Here is an 18507-nt window from a genome sequence, read left to right on the forward strand (position 1 = left end):
AATCAATAAAGAAGTTGTGTTTTAATATAACATAAAATTAATAAAAAAAAATGTAATTATTTTTATACGTACAAAATTTAATTCTTTTAACGTTTAAGAAATTTCATATTTCATTGTTAAACATATCTTAGTTAACAATTTATGTATCATTTTGTACTGAAAAAACTTAATAAAATTTATTTACTACACTAGTGTAATTGAAGGTTTAAATTTAATTAATGAAAAAATTGAGAAACTTGTCGAGCCTTTACGTGAAATGATTTAAAAAATAAATTAATTGAAATATTACCTGCTTCAAATAAGTAAATGACGTTTGGATGACGTGACGCTATATGTTTTTGGTTTTGTCACTTTGCGGGATTAGATACTTTGAAGGAAAATTTATTTATAATAAATTGAGTATATTATAATTTTAATTGAGATTTCCGGTAACATAGTTTTAGTAAGAGTGATTGTTTTCAAAACGTAAAGCATTTACTACACTAGTGTAATATTTGAATTTATAGGTATATTTAGTTCAACGACCTTGTTACTGACAGGTTCATCGTTGTGAGTGAACTAATATATGAAAGTGGTGTTGTAGAAGATAAGTAAATTACTGCAGATGATGGAGCCCTCGAGAGAACCAGGCAAGTAAAAAATACTCATCCCTAATTCTACGAACAAAAGACTGAATGTTTTTGTACATTGGACTAAAATTGTTTCAAGAAATTCATTGGTTATTAATGAAAAATAAACTGTGTTATGTTCATATGATTATATATAAACGAACTAACCCTTCTTCATTTATTAATGCAAAGTAATATTCATTTAAAGACTCAATTTAGTTTTATGTATGAAAATGATGGTTGCCACATTCTTAGTAGAAATAAAGTTATTCAACTAAGAGTTTAGCTGATAAGACAATAACATAGAATAATAATTATGGTATATATCCCTATCCTTATTAATAATTAAGTAACTATTAATGCAACATTTTAATAACATAATGAAAACGAAACATTACACACAATATACTTGTATTTCTAAATAATATGTGACTTATATAAACAACACATTTTAATATATTAAATAAATAGTACAATAGCGAATAATCATTTAAAAAATGTGTAGTTAAATATATGAAACAAGAATGGTAAACTCAGTGTTAGAAAATTATATCATGCATAGCCACTTAATAATTTAATTAATATTGTGTATACCCATATATATTAAAGATATCATGTCACACCATTTCACATAGCTTACACAACGGAGTATAATTGGAAATGAAGGTTCTATCAATTATTTAAATATATTATTTCAATTCTTTATAAATTTAAATATTTATAGTGTAGTAAATTGAAGTATTAAGATAAATATTTTGAATCAAACTATTTTACCAGTACTATAAAATACAGCTAAGTATTTGAAGTAAGTTTGTATTTGAACACCAGTAAGATTTATTTGATTAGTAATACAATAACAATAGATAAACAATAACACTTTTTCAAGATTAAAAAATGTTAATATACATCTTTTACATTTAAATAAAAATCACTAAACAGGGATTATAATTGAATGATATATTTCATATTATTTAAATGATTGTATTTTATTGGTTTTCAAATAAAAAATATTGTTTGACAATATAAATAAAGGCATTTGTATTTGTTTACAAGTTAACAGACTTCTAGAGGGTTTGTCATCTAATTTTTATATGGCCTATAAGAAGACCTAAAGGGATTTTCTTTTATCATTAACTGAAAAAAAAAAATTAACTCTTGGTAGCTATATGAAATATTTTAAATTAGGTTTTATCAAAGAAAATAGTGCATACAATTTTTTTAAGCGGTTCTCTTTAGTTATAGTAGTTTTCGTAATCACTCAGAGATGGCGTTAATTTTATTTACAAGAGCAACAAACAGATGGCGCCATAACTGACAATCATTGTCTATTATTTTCAAATTCGCTTATATTATTATTCGAAAATATTTAATTATATTCTTTTATTTACAAATAAATTATGCTGTGCACAATAATTACTATAATCAATACCTAAACTATGTAAACGAAAACTTAATTTTCAAGTTCTGGAACGTAAAGCATTATAAAGAGGAATAATATTATAAGAATCACCCATATTTTATCCCTGCAATATCTATTATATTATATTCATTATACTCTAAGTAAATATAAATAAATATCGAATTTTATAAACTAATTATAGAATTATAGGTAAGTTGTGCAATTTAGGTAAGTAGGTGAAATATTCAAAATAGATTAAAAAGGCAAGGAGAAATAAATTATAATAAAATATTAAAAAAAATATTTTATTATAAATAATCGTTTTAATAAAATTTACATTTTATGATGAATATTCCTACATTCTTCAGTATAACTCTATCAGGTACCTATATTAAATTGAATCTAGTATGACGATTGAAATCATGGTAACAAGATAATGGTACTGTGGTCAAATTGCATGATGCGGTTTAAGGGAGCAGTAGCACGTGTGATGCGTCGCGACAGGCAACGCGGGCGGATGGCAGGGTGAGGGGTGCGCAGTCGTGTGCAGTGGACCACTCGACGTCGCACAAGGTCAAGGAGAATGATTAACAACGAAAATACAGCAAAACAAACGGTGGAGCGGGGTAGGAGCGGGGACGCGGCGCGGCAGTCAGAACAGCGACGCCGCTCGCATCCGCCGCGTGTCCGGCGACGTTCGCGACGCAGTCGAAAATCGATGTACGATCTGTGACCGGCATTCAATACTAGTCATACATCGTAATTTTGATCGAATCTTGATGACCTAACGTAGTGGCTGCACCCATGCGCCCTCGCCACTTTTAATTGCGAATGCATCGTGTTTATCTCATTCTCAGCAGAAGACGGTTCTTATATCTCAGAAAACTTAAAATGTGAATTATTATTTTATTATTTTTCTAAAGTTTTACTGACAATATAGATAATAATATTAAACTTTTTACTAAAATATTATATAAGCCATCATTATAAAAATAATGATGTACAATATGAATTGCCTTGGAAGTGATTGTATTTTTTGTGTAGTATAAATGCCTATATTAATATGTATAGTTAAATTCTTTTTGTTGCAATCGAGTTTATCACACTTGTGTCACTTGGGTTTAAATTTGGACAGTATTAAATAAACCTAGTCAAGAAATTGTTAAACTTATTTTCTTAATATTGCGCGCATATAAAGTTATAATGTTTTTACGCCCTATGTCTTTATCTGACATGAGTCGTAAAGAGCATTGCAAGGTTGCCGGTGTATTGACTCCAATGGAGGTGAACACGTTTATCTGTTCTATCGCTCTAGTCGTTGCATTTCCATTGATGTGTAATCTTCACTTTTCTAACAAGATAAGACATTAAATTTCCCCGTTTGATAGGTTGACGTCAGGGTGATGTAACTGACTGTCGAAAACGTGCCAAAGAGCACTGGTTCCTCATCAGGCTTTTCAACTCTATATTCAGTAAACTTGAAAGTTCTACGTTTTAATGTTTCATTTTAATACAATTAAGTAAGGGCTATAAATGTATGTATTTTATAGCGTGGTACTCCCGAAAAAGATTTTTTAAATCTATTTTAGTAAAAAATAATTTACGAGCAATCTACGTGTTTCATAATGAAACGCTCAATTTGTGCAGTCGTTGAGGCAAATCTTAAAAGAAGTAAATTCATAGTATAATTAACTTTTTATGACGGAAATATACTTATTTATGTATACGTCATAAGTTATTAAAAGTATTTTAAGAATGATTACTTAATTTAAGAAATCTAAGTAATAAATGTAATACCAAAAATAAATCCCAAAAGCGTTATCATTAGTAGCGAATTTAATTATATTTCATGGATGGGTTTTCAATCTTCATTCAAATAAACTGAACCTTATTCCATACTTAAATAAGAAGCGATTTTAAATCAGCGGACATAAAATAATTATGGTCAATAATCGTGAGCCGTGGTTATAAGATGTTGATAGGTAGAAAAAAAAACACAATTCCATTTAATGTACTGTAATTATAAATCATAAACTCGAAATAAGTTAGTTACATCTAAAGTCACTTTGCTTTAGTATACAATTTTACTGCACTTTTATGCCCACGTTTGTCGTTTAAATTAACAGCGAGTTGATATAATCGGTAAAGCTTCACAGCGTAGCTAATTTTCTTTGTTGCTATTGAGTTTTGATCTGTAATCATAAGTATTACTATAGAATATTGTACCAGAAGTACATAACTTTTAAGATCAATAATATGCTTATTTCGAAAAAAAAAATATTAGTATTTTAAAATAGTTGACAATAAAGTGTGCATCGCAAAATATTGAGGCGACGTTATATTATTTTATTACGCTCTTATTCAACAGTATTGTATCATTGTCAAGGTCTTCTAGTTTATTAGAATTCATTGCTGCCCTCGTGCTAACTATTTTTTGGCATACTTAGACGATATTTTATTTTTGTTATCGTATATATTGTCATTGTTGCAAATATTGTTGTTGTTTTTGTTGTTGGCAATATTATTTAATTAAAAACGGGATTATTTATTAAGAAAGTTATCTTAAAAAAACAATGATAAGCTCAAATAATTAAATGTTTTTAGGTATTACACATAACTTGCTCTTTAATTCTATATAATAGTTATTCATGTAATAATGATGTGGTTCATATGTATACATTTATATTCACGTCCAAGACCGCGTATAGCGTACTGAAGTGACACACAGCCAAGAAAGTTAATTAATAAAAATATCATTATGTATTAGACCATAAAACTAGCTATTTTTTGCGATGTGATTTATCTACCATGAAGTTGCTTTACACAAACTGCTTTTAGCAATGATTAAACCTCAAAAAATTATGATCACAAAGCTAAGCATAATCACTCGGATGTTAATTAACGTAGAATGATAGTTGACCAAAATTTAAAAACACTATTTTTTTTAAATGTATAATGTTGTCTTAAATTTTCGCGATGATTACACATTTAAATAAAACTATTTATAACGGATGAATCGCGTATATTAATTATTTTTAAACATCCCGACGTTTCGAGCACTTTGCAGTGTTCGTGGTCACGGGCAGACTAAGATGACATTTGTCTATTTGAAGAACAAAGGAAATATTATTAACAACTACCGCCAACGATTTCTCAATTGATATCTTGAGTAACGTTCCGGTTGCACGCAGAAGGCACTAACTGTATCTTTAGGTCTTGCAGTCTGTTGGATTTGGGATTTTAAATTTTTAATAAGTGGATCCCAGGTGTTAGAAAGTCTCCAACCATCTTCTCTATTGAAGTTCGGATGTTTTTGAATTTCAATAGCCTCGCGTATCATTCTAGGAATGAATCTGTGTTCTCTAGCGAGGATCTGTGGTTTATCAAATCGGATAAAATGGTTAGGTTTATCCAGAGCATGTTCACAGACTGCAGACTTAGAAGAACGCCTATTTTTGACATCTCCTATATGTTCCTTGACCCTGGTACCGATACTTCTCTTTGTTTGGCCTATGTAAGATAAACCACACTCACATTCGAGTTTATATACTCCTGCAGTTTGTAAAGGAATATTACTCTTGATAGGTCTCAAGAACTGGCTCACTTTCTTATGAGGCTTGTAAACGGTTTTAATCGAAGCTCGCTTCAAGATGTTGCCAATCCTGTCTGTAACTCCCTTCACATATGGTAGAAATGCAGGTTGTCGCTCAACTGTGGGTGGCTTGATACGGCTTCTGCGATGCTGGCGAGGCAAGGGCAGCTTGTTCTGGTGGAGTGCAAGCTTGACCTGACGTAGCTCGTCCTCTAGGTGTTCAGCATCGCAGAGATGGTGGGCTCTCTGAAACAAAGATTTGCCAACGGTAGCTAACTGGCTAGGGTGGTGGTGCGAGTCACCATTGAGGTATTTGTTGGTGTGTGTGGGTTTCCTATAAACTGTGTGACTTAATGTATTGTCAGGATTCTTGATAATAAGGATGTCAAGGAAAGCTAAAGAATTATTTGCCTCTAATTCCATAGTAAATTGAATGTTTTTATTTATAGAATTAAGATGTACTAAAAATGCAGATGTCAGATCACTAGGTAATATTATATTACCTAGTGATCTGACATCTGCATTTTTCTAGAGGACGAGCTACGTCAGGTCAAGCTTGCACTCCACCAGAACAAGCTGCCCTTGCCTCGCCAGCATCGCAGAAGCCGTATCAAGCCACCCACAGTTGAGCGACAACCTGCATTTCTACCATATGTGAAGGGAGTTACAGACAGGATTGGCAACATCTTGAAGCGAGCTTCGATTAAAACCGTTTACAAGCCTCATAAGAAAGTGAGCCAGTTCTTGAGACCTATCAAGAGTAATATTCCTTTACAAACTGCAGGAGTATATAAACTCGAATGTGAGTGTGGTTTATCTTACATAGGCCAAACAAAGAGAAGTATCGGTACCAGGGTCAAGGAACATATAGGAGATGTCAAAAATAGGCGTTCTTCTAAGTCTGCAGTCTGTGAACATGCTCTGGATAAACCTAACCATTTTATCCGATTTGATAAACCACAGATCCTCGCTAGAGAACACAGATTCATTCCTAGAATGATACGCGAGGCTATTGAAATTCAAAAACATCCGAACTTCAATAGAGAAGATGGTTGGAGACTTTCTAACACCTGGGATCCACTTATTAAAAATTTAAAATCCCAAATCCAACAGACTGCAAGACCTAAAGATACAGTTAGTGCCTTCTGCGTGCAACCGGAACGTTACTCAAGATATCAATTGAGAAATCGTTGGCGGTAGTTGTTAATAATATTTCCTTTGTTCTTCAAATAGACAAATGTCATCTTAGTCTGCCCGTGACCACGAACACTGCAAAGTGCTCGAAACGTCGGGATGTTTAAAAATAATTAATATACGCGATTCATCCGTTATAAATAGTTTTATTTAAATTTTTAAATGTATGTTTTTAAAATTGTCTATTCTTTAGATTTAATCTTAATAAAAAGCTAGCTATGTAGCTACGTTATTTCAGGCTTGTTTGTGTAGATATTTTTATTTTATGTATATTTGTATTCGGAGAGGTACATATATTTTTAATGTTAATTAAGTACAACCTGTGTTACCAAACTAATTAATCTGTGCGTTTCGTTTTTGACTGAACGATAAATAGAGCTGTAAAGTAACAGATATTTTGGGTAGATCAGATAATCGTTGCATAATTTTAAGTCAATTTTACATCGGAAAAATTGGGAACTGTATGGTAACTTAGGCTTTTTAATAAATTTTGATCAGTGTACAATGACCCAAACAAGAAATCGGCTCACAGCAATATCCATAAATATTAAAAAAATAAAATATAGCTATTCCAAAAAGTATCATAATTCTCTTAATACTATTTCCAATTAGGATTCTTGTTTAATTTACTTTTGGGGTAATGTAACCGATATCAAAAAGATTTTTGTCCTCAGAAGAGGGCTATTCGAGCATTTTATAACCTGGACCCTAAAGCTTCATTAAGACGTAAATTTTAGGAATAAAACGATCGTCTCCGGGCTGTTTCAAAAATAAATTATTTACCATTGTTTCTTTCGCTGGTTTTGCTGAGTTTTATTCGTCAGTTCTTTTTAGTTCCGAGTCCGAGAGTTCCGAGAGTTCTTTTTAGTCTTTCTTTCCGAACCGGTGTGATAATTCTCACAATCAACGAGAAAATAAAATGTTTGAATTAACAATGCAGATAGTGACCAAAACAGTTGCTTATTGTATATTTATATCTTCATTTATTTGTAAATGTTTTTTAAAATGGAAAGATTACAATTTCAAGCGATTGAATAAATTATCGTAGACGTTTTCCTAAGTTATCTATAGCATATAAAGGGTAATAAATTCGTCGTGGCCGTTAAGGTATTATACACTATAATTCTAGCATTTTACTTTTTCGTACTTTTCGTTCTTTTGCATAATCTACACGATCTGACAGTGCCAGCCAACAGGTGATCTGTTGGATCCAACTTTGGGACTGAGAGAACCGTACTGGGTTCCAATTCTACTAATAAATTGTCAGTTCATCGCAATCGAATCGAAATGTTACCATTGCCGTTTATCCATGTACCTTTTTCTATAGCCCACTCCGTAGCAAGTAAGAAAAAAGATAAACAAACCTTAGATTGGCGTATTTTATGCGCTTTACTAATAACTCAGCTACTATTGTGTACTACGTAAATGACTAATATATCTTTATTAATAATACATCACTATTACACTCTAAGACTTTCGTCAATGATCAAGAAGATACTTTATGCGCAAAATCATTGTGAATATCATAGATAAATCAATCAAGCTCCCGATCAATGATATCGCGTCAAATTGTGACAAAGATTGTTTATTTTGCTTTTTTTCCTGTTATGTTTGGAATAGGGTATCGGAGGATCGAGTTGCCGTTCGGCCAAAGTTGGATCAGTATAATCGGGATCATATTTTAGGGGATATAAATAATTAAAATTTATACTAAGTTGCGATTAAACTGGGGGTACATTGTCTGAGGAGTGTTTAAACTTGGATTGGTTGGCATCGGTAACGGATCAATACCACTACCAATTAGTATAAATTTTGATTATATAGATCAAAATTAGTTTACTTTTCTATTCGTTGTTATCTGACCAAGTGAAGTTTACCTTACGCTTAGGCTTTAGTGTAGTAGAGTATGATCTTTGCTCTAACTATCGATTATATCTAGTAACTTTTGTATTGAACATGCTATTCACATTTAAAAGAAATCAAATATTACTGGTACTATAAACATTATAAGACTTGAGATTAATTTTAATAACCCGTCTTCCTCCCTTAATGTAGTAAGGAGGTATTACTAGTAAAAGAGAATAATTAATCATTTTGTTAACTCTAAATTTTTTTATTGAAGAGAAACGAATAAAAGGTCAAATGTTAGTGCCTTAAATTGCGTTTTTACATAGAATGTTATTAAAATATAATCGTTATCGTAGACGGCTAATCGCGGGCGTGAGTGAGCCGCGTCACGCCTCGGGAAGCGTTGCTTGGTCACGGCCAAGGTCTTAGCTGTCGGAATTATGTAACACTTTGCTGTACGTTGTTTGTATACTCGTTTCTATCATTAATTATGTGTTATAAATAAAGATATTGCTTTTTCATACGTGAAACTAATCATATTAACAAATAATTTTAAACAAAAATCTTCCTTATTTTTGAATATTTATGGCCACGTTCATTGGTTTTAAGTAGGTGCCTAGTACCTCCTAGTATCTGCTTCTATTACATCATTTTTATTTAGTACCTACGTCTTGTGATTATATCTACACACTATATGTCTGTCAAAGTGAAGTAACGAGACTAGAATAATTGTGCTGTGTATAAACAAGGTACACTTTTGTATAAAATAATTATTACGAATATGAAAAGTGACCACATTATTTCACGTATCTTGTAGTTTGTGCTAAATTATGTTTCTGTGTCGATGCAATTTAAAAAGTACGTATAGGTATAGTTTAAGTTTGTGCAAATTAAGATAGTTTATGTACACAAATTAAGTTTATTCAAACTCCATGATTTTCAAAATTATAATAACCATAATTTTTACCAGTGAAATATCGATAATATAGATTTTATGATATAGATCTCTATATTTACCTTTAAAAACTATTCTGATCGTCTTACGCTTTTATATTACCTTTATCTATTAATATTCTCCGGAATACAAAGAGTAGTTTAAAACGATTATTGTTTTATGGGATAAATTTAAACTAATAGGGATGTGATACTATATACGTGTCTTGCATTGAAAATCGAGGAGCATTGTTTCGGGCAAGTTCCGGTTGCATTCCCCCCGCGCGTCCCCCCTCGGCACCGAGTAAGATTCGGCGATCTTCGCATCAAATGAGTGCAAACAAAAACCACCTGTAGTCGTCGGAGAATCGCCAAGGTCGCAGGCCCCCGTGGCTCGCTTCTCTGCGTTCCGTTTACCTATATCTCGCGGCAAGTGCACGCGTCGCACCGCCCCCGCGCCCTGACTCACCGCACCCGCCACCCGCTCACCCGGGTCAAGTCTAGGACGGACGTCTTTTAGTTTACCTCGACTAGTTTCTTTGCGCCTACAATAATCGATTTCTTCATAGAATATCTTACTTTCTTTTTTTTATTAGTTTCATAACAGTAAATATTTAAGTGCTAATAAACGGTTTCAATGACACAGAGTAAGATATTGTACTGGAAAACGAAAGTACACACATGTGTACATGTGATAAGGTGCGCGCGCGATGCTTTTGTCAATGATAATTGTGGCTCGCGGGCACGGCAAGTCAAGGTCGCCGTGGATCGATAGCATTCGCCGGCTGTCAAGCTAGCTCTTTTTCTCTTGCAGTTCTGCATGCACGTATGCATTCATGTTTATCGTATGTAATGAGGAAAGTAAAGAAAGTGGAAACATTCTTGCTTAGAGTAATCTCTACGCGTTTAAAACCATTTCTGAATAATGCACTGTTACGCGAAAGTTGTAACTGGGAATTTTTTATTAAACTTCTGTAATACGATATATTTCTATCTTATACATATATTTTATAATGAGAAAAGGTATGGTATTATAATATGTAGAATTTATTTAATATATTAAATTTTTGTATGCAGTATAGATTGATTGATTGATTTCATATGTTATTAAACATATAAGTTTAATAAATTATAAAAGTATAGGTTTTGTGTTAAACTCGTTTTTAAACGACATTCAAGTCATATCGTTTATTTGTTTAAATATAGGTATGTAGGTAAAATAATATTGATGATATAATTTTTTAACAAAAAAATTCTAATTGATAATTCAGATCGTATTACATTATGATCCCACGTTTTCGTTTGTGTAAATCTTCACACCTACACAATATTTCCCGCCTGCGTATACAGGAATGAATTTTCTCACGAGGCTATCGGTTTCATAGGCGAAGGTTGTCAAAGATACTTACCAGTGTGTACGTTTGATTGATTGACAGTTTCGAGGGGAAAATGTATTTTAGTCCTCTTAATTTACATCGATGACATTATATTTGCTCGTCATAAATTTACCGAAAGGGCCGTAGGTATTGAATACCAGTGTGGGTGTATGTTTTTTTTTTTAAATATTGTGTCAAATGAACATTTATGTTACGTTACATAATGTCACAAAGGAGTTTGATTAATGCTCTAAAAATGTTGGATTTTGAAAGACTGCGTTTTGTAACTCTCAATGGTTTGGTGTATCGTGTACGCTTATTTTAATGATATATATTATTATAAATGTGTATGGGTTATAATAAATTACGTTTCGAGATACCAAAATATTTGTATGTTGCCTGAATAAAGTCTAAAGTATTTAAGGCTTCGTTTTTTATATTTTATTTATTGCAGCATAATTATTGTTTGTGTTCTGCTTTTACTGTCTCGTCTCAAATATACAACCCGTATTTTGCAACTTACGCAATAGATATACTAGGAATGAGTATTTTTGATATAAATCTAAACTGTATATAATATAAAATTCTTTATTACAGGCAGTGTAAATGTTGTCATAGTTGATTTTGAAATTTAAAAAAGGAAAACCTTAAAAGAAATTGATAAAAAATAAATACGAAATACCTACATTAACCACGCATAATAAAATAATATTTAAATTCTTTGCATAATAGCTTTCACTTGCCTAAACTCGTGTAGTATTGATTTTTAACGCTAACTTATTTAGACGTCCATTCGTTTTCACGAGTTCTATGGCTAGGGCTTAATGGATTTGCTCGTGAATTTGAATACAAGTACATATGTACTTGTTAATTAACAACGGCTACGTTTGTTCATTAAAATTAATATAATATTATGTGAATGTCTAAAGACGTATTATTAAATAGTATTCAAATATTCATAAACGCAACAGAAGTGTTTTAATTAATGATACATAGGTATGTTAAATCTTTACATCATTTTTAATTGCATTGAGTGTATTGGATTGAAAAAGAAAAACAGTAGGTACGTAATTAAGAAACACTTGACAATGACATAGCGATATAATGTTATGGAGTAAATAAAGGAATATAATATTATATATGATATATGAAATATTAACAATTCTTAAGCATATCGCCTTGGTCTTTATTTTAAACAATGTTTTTTTTAAATTAAAAACATACAAAATTCTTACCTATAATTTAAACTCATTTTTAAATCAGTCGGTTTTTTTAAACTGCTTCGTCGAAGAAACGTTCGACGCCATTTTAGTTTACAATATAATGTGACTACTGCGGTATCATAAATTATACCTATGATATTATATTACAATATATTATGTTGTTTTGCTTACAACACGTCATTTATACTTGAAAAAAAAGTATCGAAGATATAACTTAGTAAAGTATAAAGTAGCAGATTAAGTGGAGCAATAAACGAGAGTTATTTATTGTGAATTGGAAACAAATTTTGGTAACTTATATTAAAATATTTTGCGTTTTTAATAGATTTTATTACTGGCAACATTTTTATTTTAAAATGTTTCTGATCTTTTCATACCTGTATTTTATTTTTATTACCACACATTCTGATTATTAATTAATTGGAATTCATAATGAATTAATGAGATTCTAGTATTTTAATTTATAAATTGTTTACTATTTTTCTGACGATATTATAAGATTGTAATGTCTTTATCGAAAATAATTTTCTTGTTTTATTGAATAAAACGCTTCTTAAAACTATTTCTATTATAAACTAACCAAAAGTATGCATTAAAACAAATAATTATTATGACAGAATATTAAAATCAATAAATATCGTAATAAAGATTCTTTCTTAGAAAAGAAACAAATACCATGATTTGAATCTATACCTAAATTAGGTTCTTCCTTAGCGTAAAAGTAAGATCAGATTCACATATGTTCTGACCGCATGTCGACTTTATACTTTGCACCGATACTTTTATCATTTTAATATTTATATGATCATTATCATGATATAGCAATAGGGAGTTAATAAATATGGCAGAGAGTTTGATAAATGCTTATGTCATGACCAAAGTTACATCGACCTTATCTACCATCTCTTAAGACCAAGGTTTCTCTACATTTAATAGATACTATTTTCGTATAAATATTTAATTCGCTATAGTATGTTTTTCTCTTTTGCAACTCAAATGTCCATGTTTCATTTTGGAAAATTTTAAATACGCCTTGAATATATTGAGGACACGGTATATATGTTTATGATAAATACAATAATACACGTGGAGGCGTGTACGCACTTAATCCAAGGCCACACATATGTAGGGACTCGTGTATCCGATGTATCTTAACCGACAAACACGTGAACTTCGTTGTTACGAAGTTCTTATTATTGTTTTGATAAACAATAATAAAATAGATATATTTATCATCTATTACACGGACAAATATAAATTCCTTGCAGTGAAATTTATATGAGTAACAAAACAAAAGACCTAATGAGCTGTAATAAAGATACTAAGCTATAGTAATTAGGAAGGCATATTGTATTATATAAATAGGTATCCCCTTCGCTGTATCAGCTACAAATGTACAAATGAGATTAACGGATACATTGTCTCTTTAATTTGTTTACTCTTTATTATAATTGAAAAGTATTATTTCAATATATATTGGTATATGGAACATATTTTTGCAATAGATTTGCACGTAACTAATATGTAAACTAAGTAGCAATAATAATAAATACATTTTACTTTAGGCTTCATTTTTCGAATACGTACTATATATTTAATCTTAAATGTAGATAAAGTCTAATCAACATCTTCGTTTTGTCTGTCACTGAGTAACGATTTACTTAAACGTGAAACAAAGGCAAAGAAAACAACTCATTGTTGCTTCGTACATAAATAGTATGAGTATGTACAATATTTATATCTTGATAATCATGTATAAGCGTTGCAAATGTAAGGAAGGTCATGCAATATCAGCGAGAAAGCAGACTTAGCGAATTATTGATGGATTTTGATTAGAATCGATAAAAAAAATTTGATAAAAAAATGGATTTTAATGCCGAGTTGCAGTTTAATTTTCTGATGCCTAGCAAGTGGGTCGATTAGTATATAGATAGCGTTTAATTCAGCAGAGTGACATAGCGAAAAAATGTAATGGTAGAGGCTAGCGCGGGGTGTTCGGTCCACGAGTGACGTAAAACTTAATTACAGCAGCGGCAGCAACGTTCGCGAAGGCCGACTGCTAACAAGTCCAATTATTTATATGATTCCTCTCCTAACGCGACTAATAAATAACATAAATAATATCTGGTTCAATTCTCTACATGTCATTTACTAGGCGATGGCAAAAAATCGATTATAACAACTAGTTTTTCGACATAATATGAGATTTATTCACGTTTGATTGTATGCGGACCTTGAGCGAGCCTGTTGAGTTGAGACCTTCATGCCAGTAACCGCGCGGAAGTTGTCGGGTACATTTTTTGTCAATTTCGAGCTCGTTGAATTTAAGCGCGCATTAGTCACAAACTAACCTTCACTGTCGAAGCTCGCGACGCTTTGTTGACGCAGAGCACTGCGATATCGCCGTCGCTGCGCCGGCGCATCGGGTGCAATAACAGCCGCTATCACAATGTCACTACGATGTCTGCTTTGTCCCCGGTGGCTGTGACGATTCCGTCGCGCTCCTTACTTACGTATTCATAAGCGCATCGGTATGCGCAATTAATTGTAACGTTTCGAATGTTTTTATTTCAAGGATAAGATAGATCAAACTGCCATTTGATTCTCCGATACGCAGCATAAGGGTCTGACGCTTAGTTGATTTCAAAGTGTGATCTTTGGTAGACGTGTCGATTAGGCCGATCGTAGTGCAGTGATGTGAGGATGCTAGTGCGTGGCCATGTCGAGCGTGGCGAAGAAAGACAAGCCGACGATGTCAGTGACTGCATTGATCAATTGGGCGCGACCGGCGCCGCCGGGCCCCCAGCAGCCGCCTCCTGCAGCACCTGCGCCTGCTCCCAACATGCTGCAGGCTTTCGGGACGACTTCTAACATGCCCACTGTTGACTGCTCTATTGACATGCAATGTAAATATTATTTCTTATTATCTGAACAGCAAGACAAATTCACCACGCATCAACATATTTTTAGGGCGAAAATCAGTGATGACAATAAAACATATAGAACGAGTTTCATAAATAGTTATAGACATGTTTATAAATATGTGCTAAATTAAATTGCTTGAATTTATTGACAATAAACCCAATCTTTGATCGAATAAACAAATGAATGTTTAGTTACAAAACAAACAAACAAATTATAATTTTATTTAACAGTATACTTCTCATTTGATTGTATTTATTATTTCAACGTGTGTAACGTTCAAAGATAATTAGTTTCGATATTTGTTGCAAAATTAAAAAAAAATAAGGTCATTACTCCTAATATAAAATTTCTTATTCGAAAAAAAAGTGGATTCTTTAACATCTATCAAAGGAGAAGAATTCCAATTTAAGGTCTAATTAGAATTCGTAGCAGGACCGGTGAACATGAATTTGATTTGCTTTGAAGTGACTTTATATCAAGAATGTAATTTGTGTAAATATTACGAAATTATAACTCGGATGTATATCGTAATATCATTATTTTGAGTCAAATTTCTAAGCGAATATAAAGAAATATGAAGTAAATATCACTGTAAATCAGTTGGTAATTATCTTCTCTAATTATAAATTATAAAAAAAATGACAAGACCATTTTAATTCAAAATTGCGTATATATTTCGGTTAAAAGTAATAATAAAAACATAACTAATAAAGCGCCATTTCTCCGCTTGTAGTGTTTTTTTTTTTATAAGGCAGTTACACGATATGTACACAAATAAATGTTTTTTTCTTCCCAACTGTTATTTTAACTGATTTTTTTATGATAATTGAGTTGAATCTTTGCTATAGTTGTCTAAAAGCTTTTAACTAAAACCTTTTTTTTAATGATAAGTTATATTATTAAGCGTTATTATACTTACATACTGTGTACAAGTGTGTAAATACGAATGATATCTTAATATTTGTCACGATACTATATTTTGATACCTATAGGATTACGCCGGGCAAACAGTTTTAAAAATATTGGCTAACAGTTGTAGTTGAGTCGTGTGCTCACTAAATAAATGTGGTCCAGAGGACCTTCCTTTTTTGAAATCTGTTGTTTTCGATTTTTTTTTTTTTGAAATCCTGGTTGATTAAATGATGTGTATAATTATGTCATAATCTTATTTGATGAAATTATTTGCGGCCTGTATCTGTTTCACGGAGCTTGACAATAATAACTTTTGATAAACGATCGTCTCCTTCATTATAAGAATGATCCAAAAGATGAAAGATCGGTTATTATAATATAATGAGAAATTCATTTTAGTCGACAACGTTAAAGTAATTTCGAATGCCCTCACAGAACTTGTTTTCGAAATCTCGAAATACGTACTTGAATTATTTGTTGTACGATTGTCCTCAATTTTCATTTTATTCTTAAAATAAATTTATTTAATAAGTGTTTTTGAAAGCAAAGTGAGGCGGTATAAAAAGAAATACGATTGGTTTATTAATATACAATCGCTTTTCTATCATAAAATAAATTTGTTATAAAAACGAGGCCCTATAAGGTTTATTGACTAGTTACGAGCTTCTTAGTACAGCCTACTGTGTAGAAGTGTTGATTCAAACATTATATAATAATTAATATCGTCCATTGTTAACGTTTTGATTGACAGTCCTTTCATCTGAGAGTGTTAACTATGTAATTCTTGTTCGATATTACTTATATAATAATTCAATACTTCTGCGAATTTTCTCCTTTATTCTTTCGCATGTAAACAGTATTAATAAGCAAACTTTCTTCGTTAGTATAACAAGGGATAAGACAGTCTTTGAGTGGAAATTTGAAGCTTAAATGAATATTGTACTCATTATTATTAAATAAACAAAGAGTAATTTACGTATTACCTTCAATCGAAACGCGAGTGATTGATTAGTCTTTCAGATACTGAACACAATCATTATAGATGCGTAGCTGTAAACAGTTTGTTTATACTTTATTACGCTTTTAACTAACGAATGTACAAATTTTGCAAGATACTTGATTATTATCCACAATACTTTGTTGTATTCAAGTTTGGTGAGAGAGATTTGGCTCCATCTCTTTAGTCTGTACAGCCATTGAGCAAATGCCTTTATTATGGCGTACACATAAATTGTTACATCAAATTTACCAAGCTTGGTGGCGCATTAATGATAAGTGGAATGATTCATATTTCTTATAGTACCGATGTAGTCATGACGATTTGCCGTCAGGTGTCCTATTTGCCAAATCGTCGACCTAAATGAGATGAAAAAGGAGCATCTGGCGGCCTTATTTCCTTCATTTTACAAGCTTTTAGTACACCTATTAGATTGTTTAGTTTCAACCTTGCGACAGTGTCTATTTTTAAACGCAATTGACCTGATATTGTATACATTTTGTTAAACATATAAATTTGGGCGAGTTCGAGTCTTGTATCCTGTGACGGTAGACACCGAACGTTATATTATGCTGACACGTCTCTTCTCTGCTGCGTAGCATTTTTTCATTGTATGCGCATGGCGCGTATACTGAAAAATATTATATGTAGGTAATTAGAAGAATTGATCCATATTCTATCTCTATAAATTCGTATATTACCGTCTCTTTCTATGTTTCTTACACGAAGGAGCGTCGTGACGGTCAGTCTTTTAAAAAATGCTTCTTTTACGCACTTATGCACAGTTTTAATAATATGAGCACTTGAAACATGACCTGGATTTGTTGCTTTTAATTTTATTTAAGCATATCTATTTACGGGAAATTTCGAATGATATACTATAATTCCGTCCTTTTATAATGAATATTAAAGGAATAAAACGTCAATTCGATGTTCCCGTATTTAATTATTGTCTGCATTATGCAAACACACGGTAGCGCTTTCAGTTTTTCGTTGTCTTTGTTCTTTATTTAAAAGTCCTCAGTAAGTCACATATGTAAAGCACATAATACACCGTTGATATATTTGCAGCGTTTTATTTAAAAGTTGCATATGACGATGCTCTTATCGTGCCCAAATAAGTTTTACAGTAATATTTATGAGCCATTATGAACACAGAATCGTTTGTAAAGTATATGTATTCACATACAGTTTGCGTGTTTTGGTGTTGCTTTTCCTGTTTAAAGATTACCGTTTCTTCAAATATGATGTACTTACTCACTGAACGGTCATTCTCAAGTGAGACCCAACTGCGCAGTACAGATTATAGCGCTTAAGTGAGTGCCGGAATACACGTGCATTCTTTATTCCTGCACTCCCATAGTCTGATGAAATGAGATCAGGCGCAAGACAAATTGCTTTACGTTCTCGCCGAGATACGGCAGCGGAAATCATTTTCACCCTAGGATGCTACTGGGAATATCACGATAGAAAAATGCAATACAAATATATTGACCCGAC

The 18507-nt window shown here is 31.9% G+C and overlaps 1 protein-coding gene across 6 annotated transcripts in view; it reads left to right on the forward strand.

The window, feature by feature from the left end:
• Nucleotides 1-313: 313 nt before the first annotated feature.
• Nucleotides 314-18507, forward strand: part of LOC124530896 (protein ultraspiracle homolog) — a 44218-nt gene continuing 26024 nt past the window's right edge. For 2 of the 6 annotated variants that reach the window (XM_047105256.1, XM_047105261.1), the window contains exons 1-2: nt 2636-2727; nt 14749-15079. In XM_047105256.1, the coding sequence (XP_046961212.1) occupies nt 14893-15079 (187 nt within the window). In that variant the 5' untranslated portion in view covers nt 2636-2727; nt 14749-14892. The other 4 variants (XM_047105257.1, XM_047105260.1, XM_047105259.1 and 1 more) reach the window with 4 other exon arrangements.

Source organism: Vanessa cardui, chromosome 7 (genome assembly GCF_905220365.1).
Source record: "Vanessa cardui chromosome 7, ilVanCard2.1, whole genome shotgun sequence".
Classification (NCBI taxonomy): Eukaryota; Metazoa; Arthropoda; class Insecta; order Lepidoptera; family Nymphalidae; genus Vanessa; species Vanessa cardui.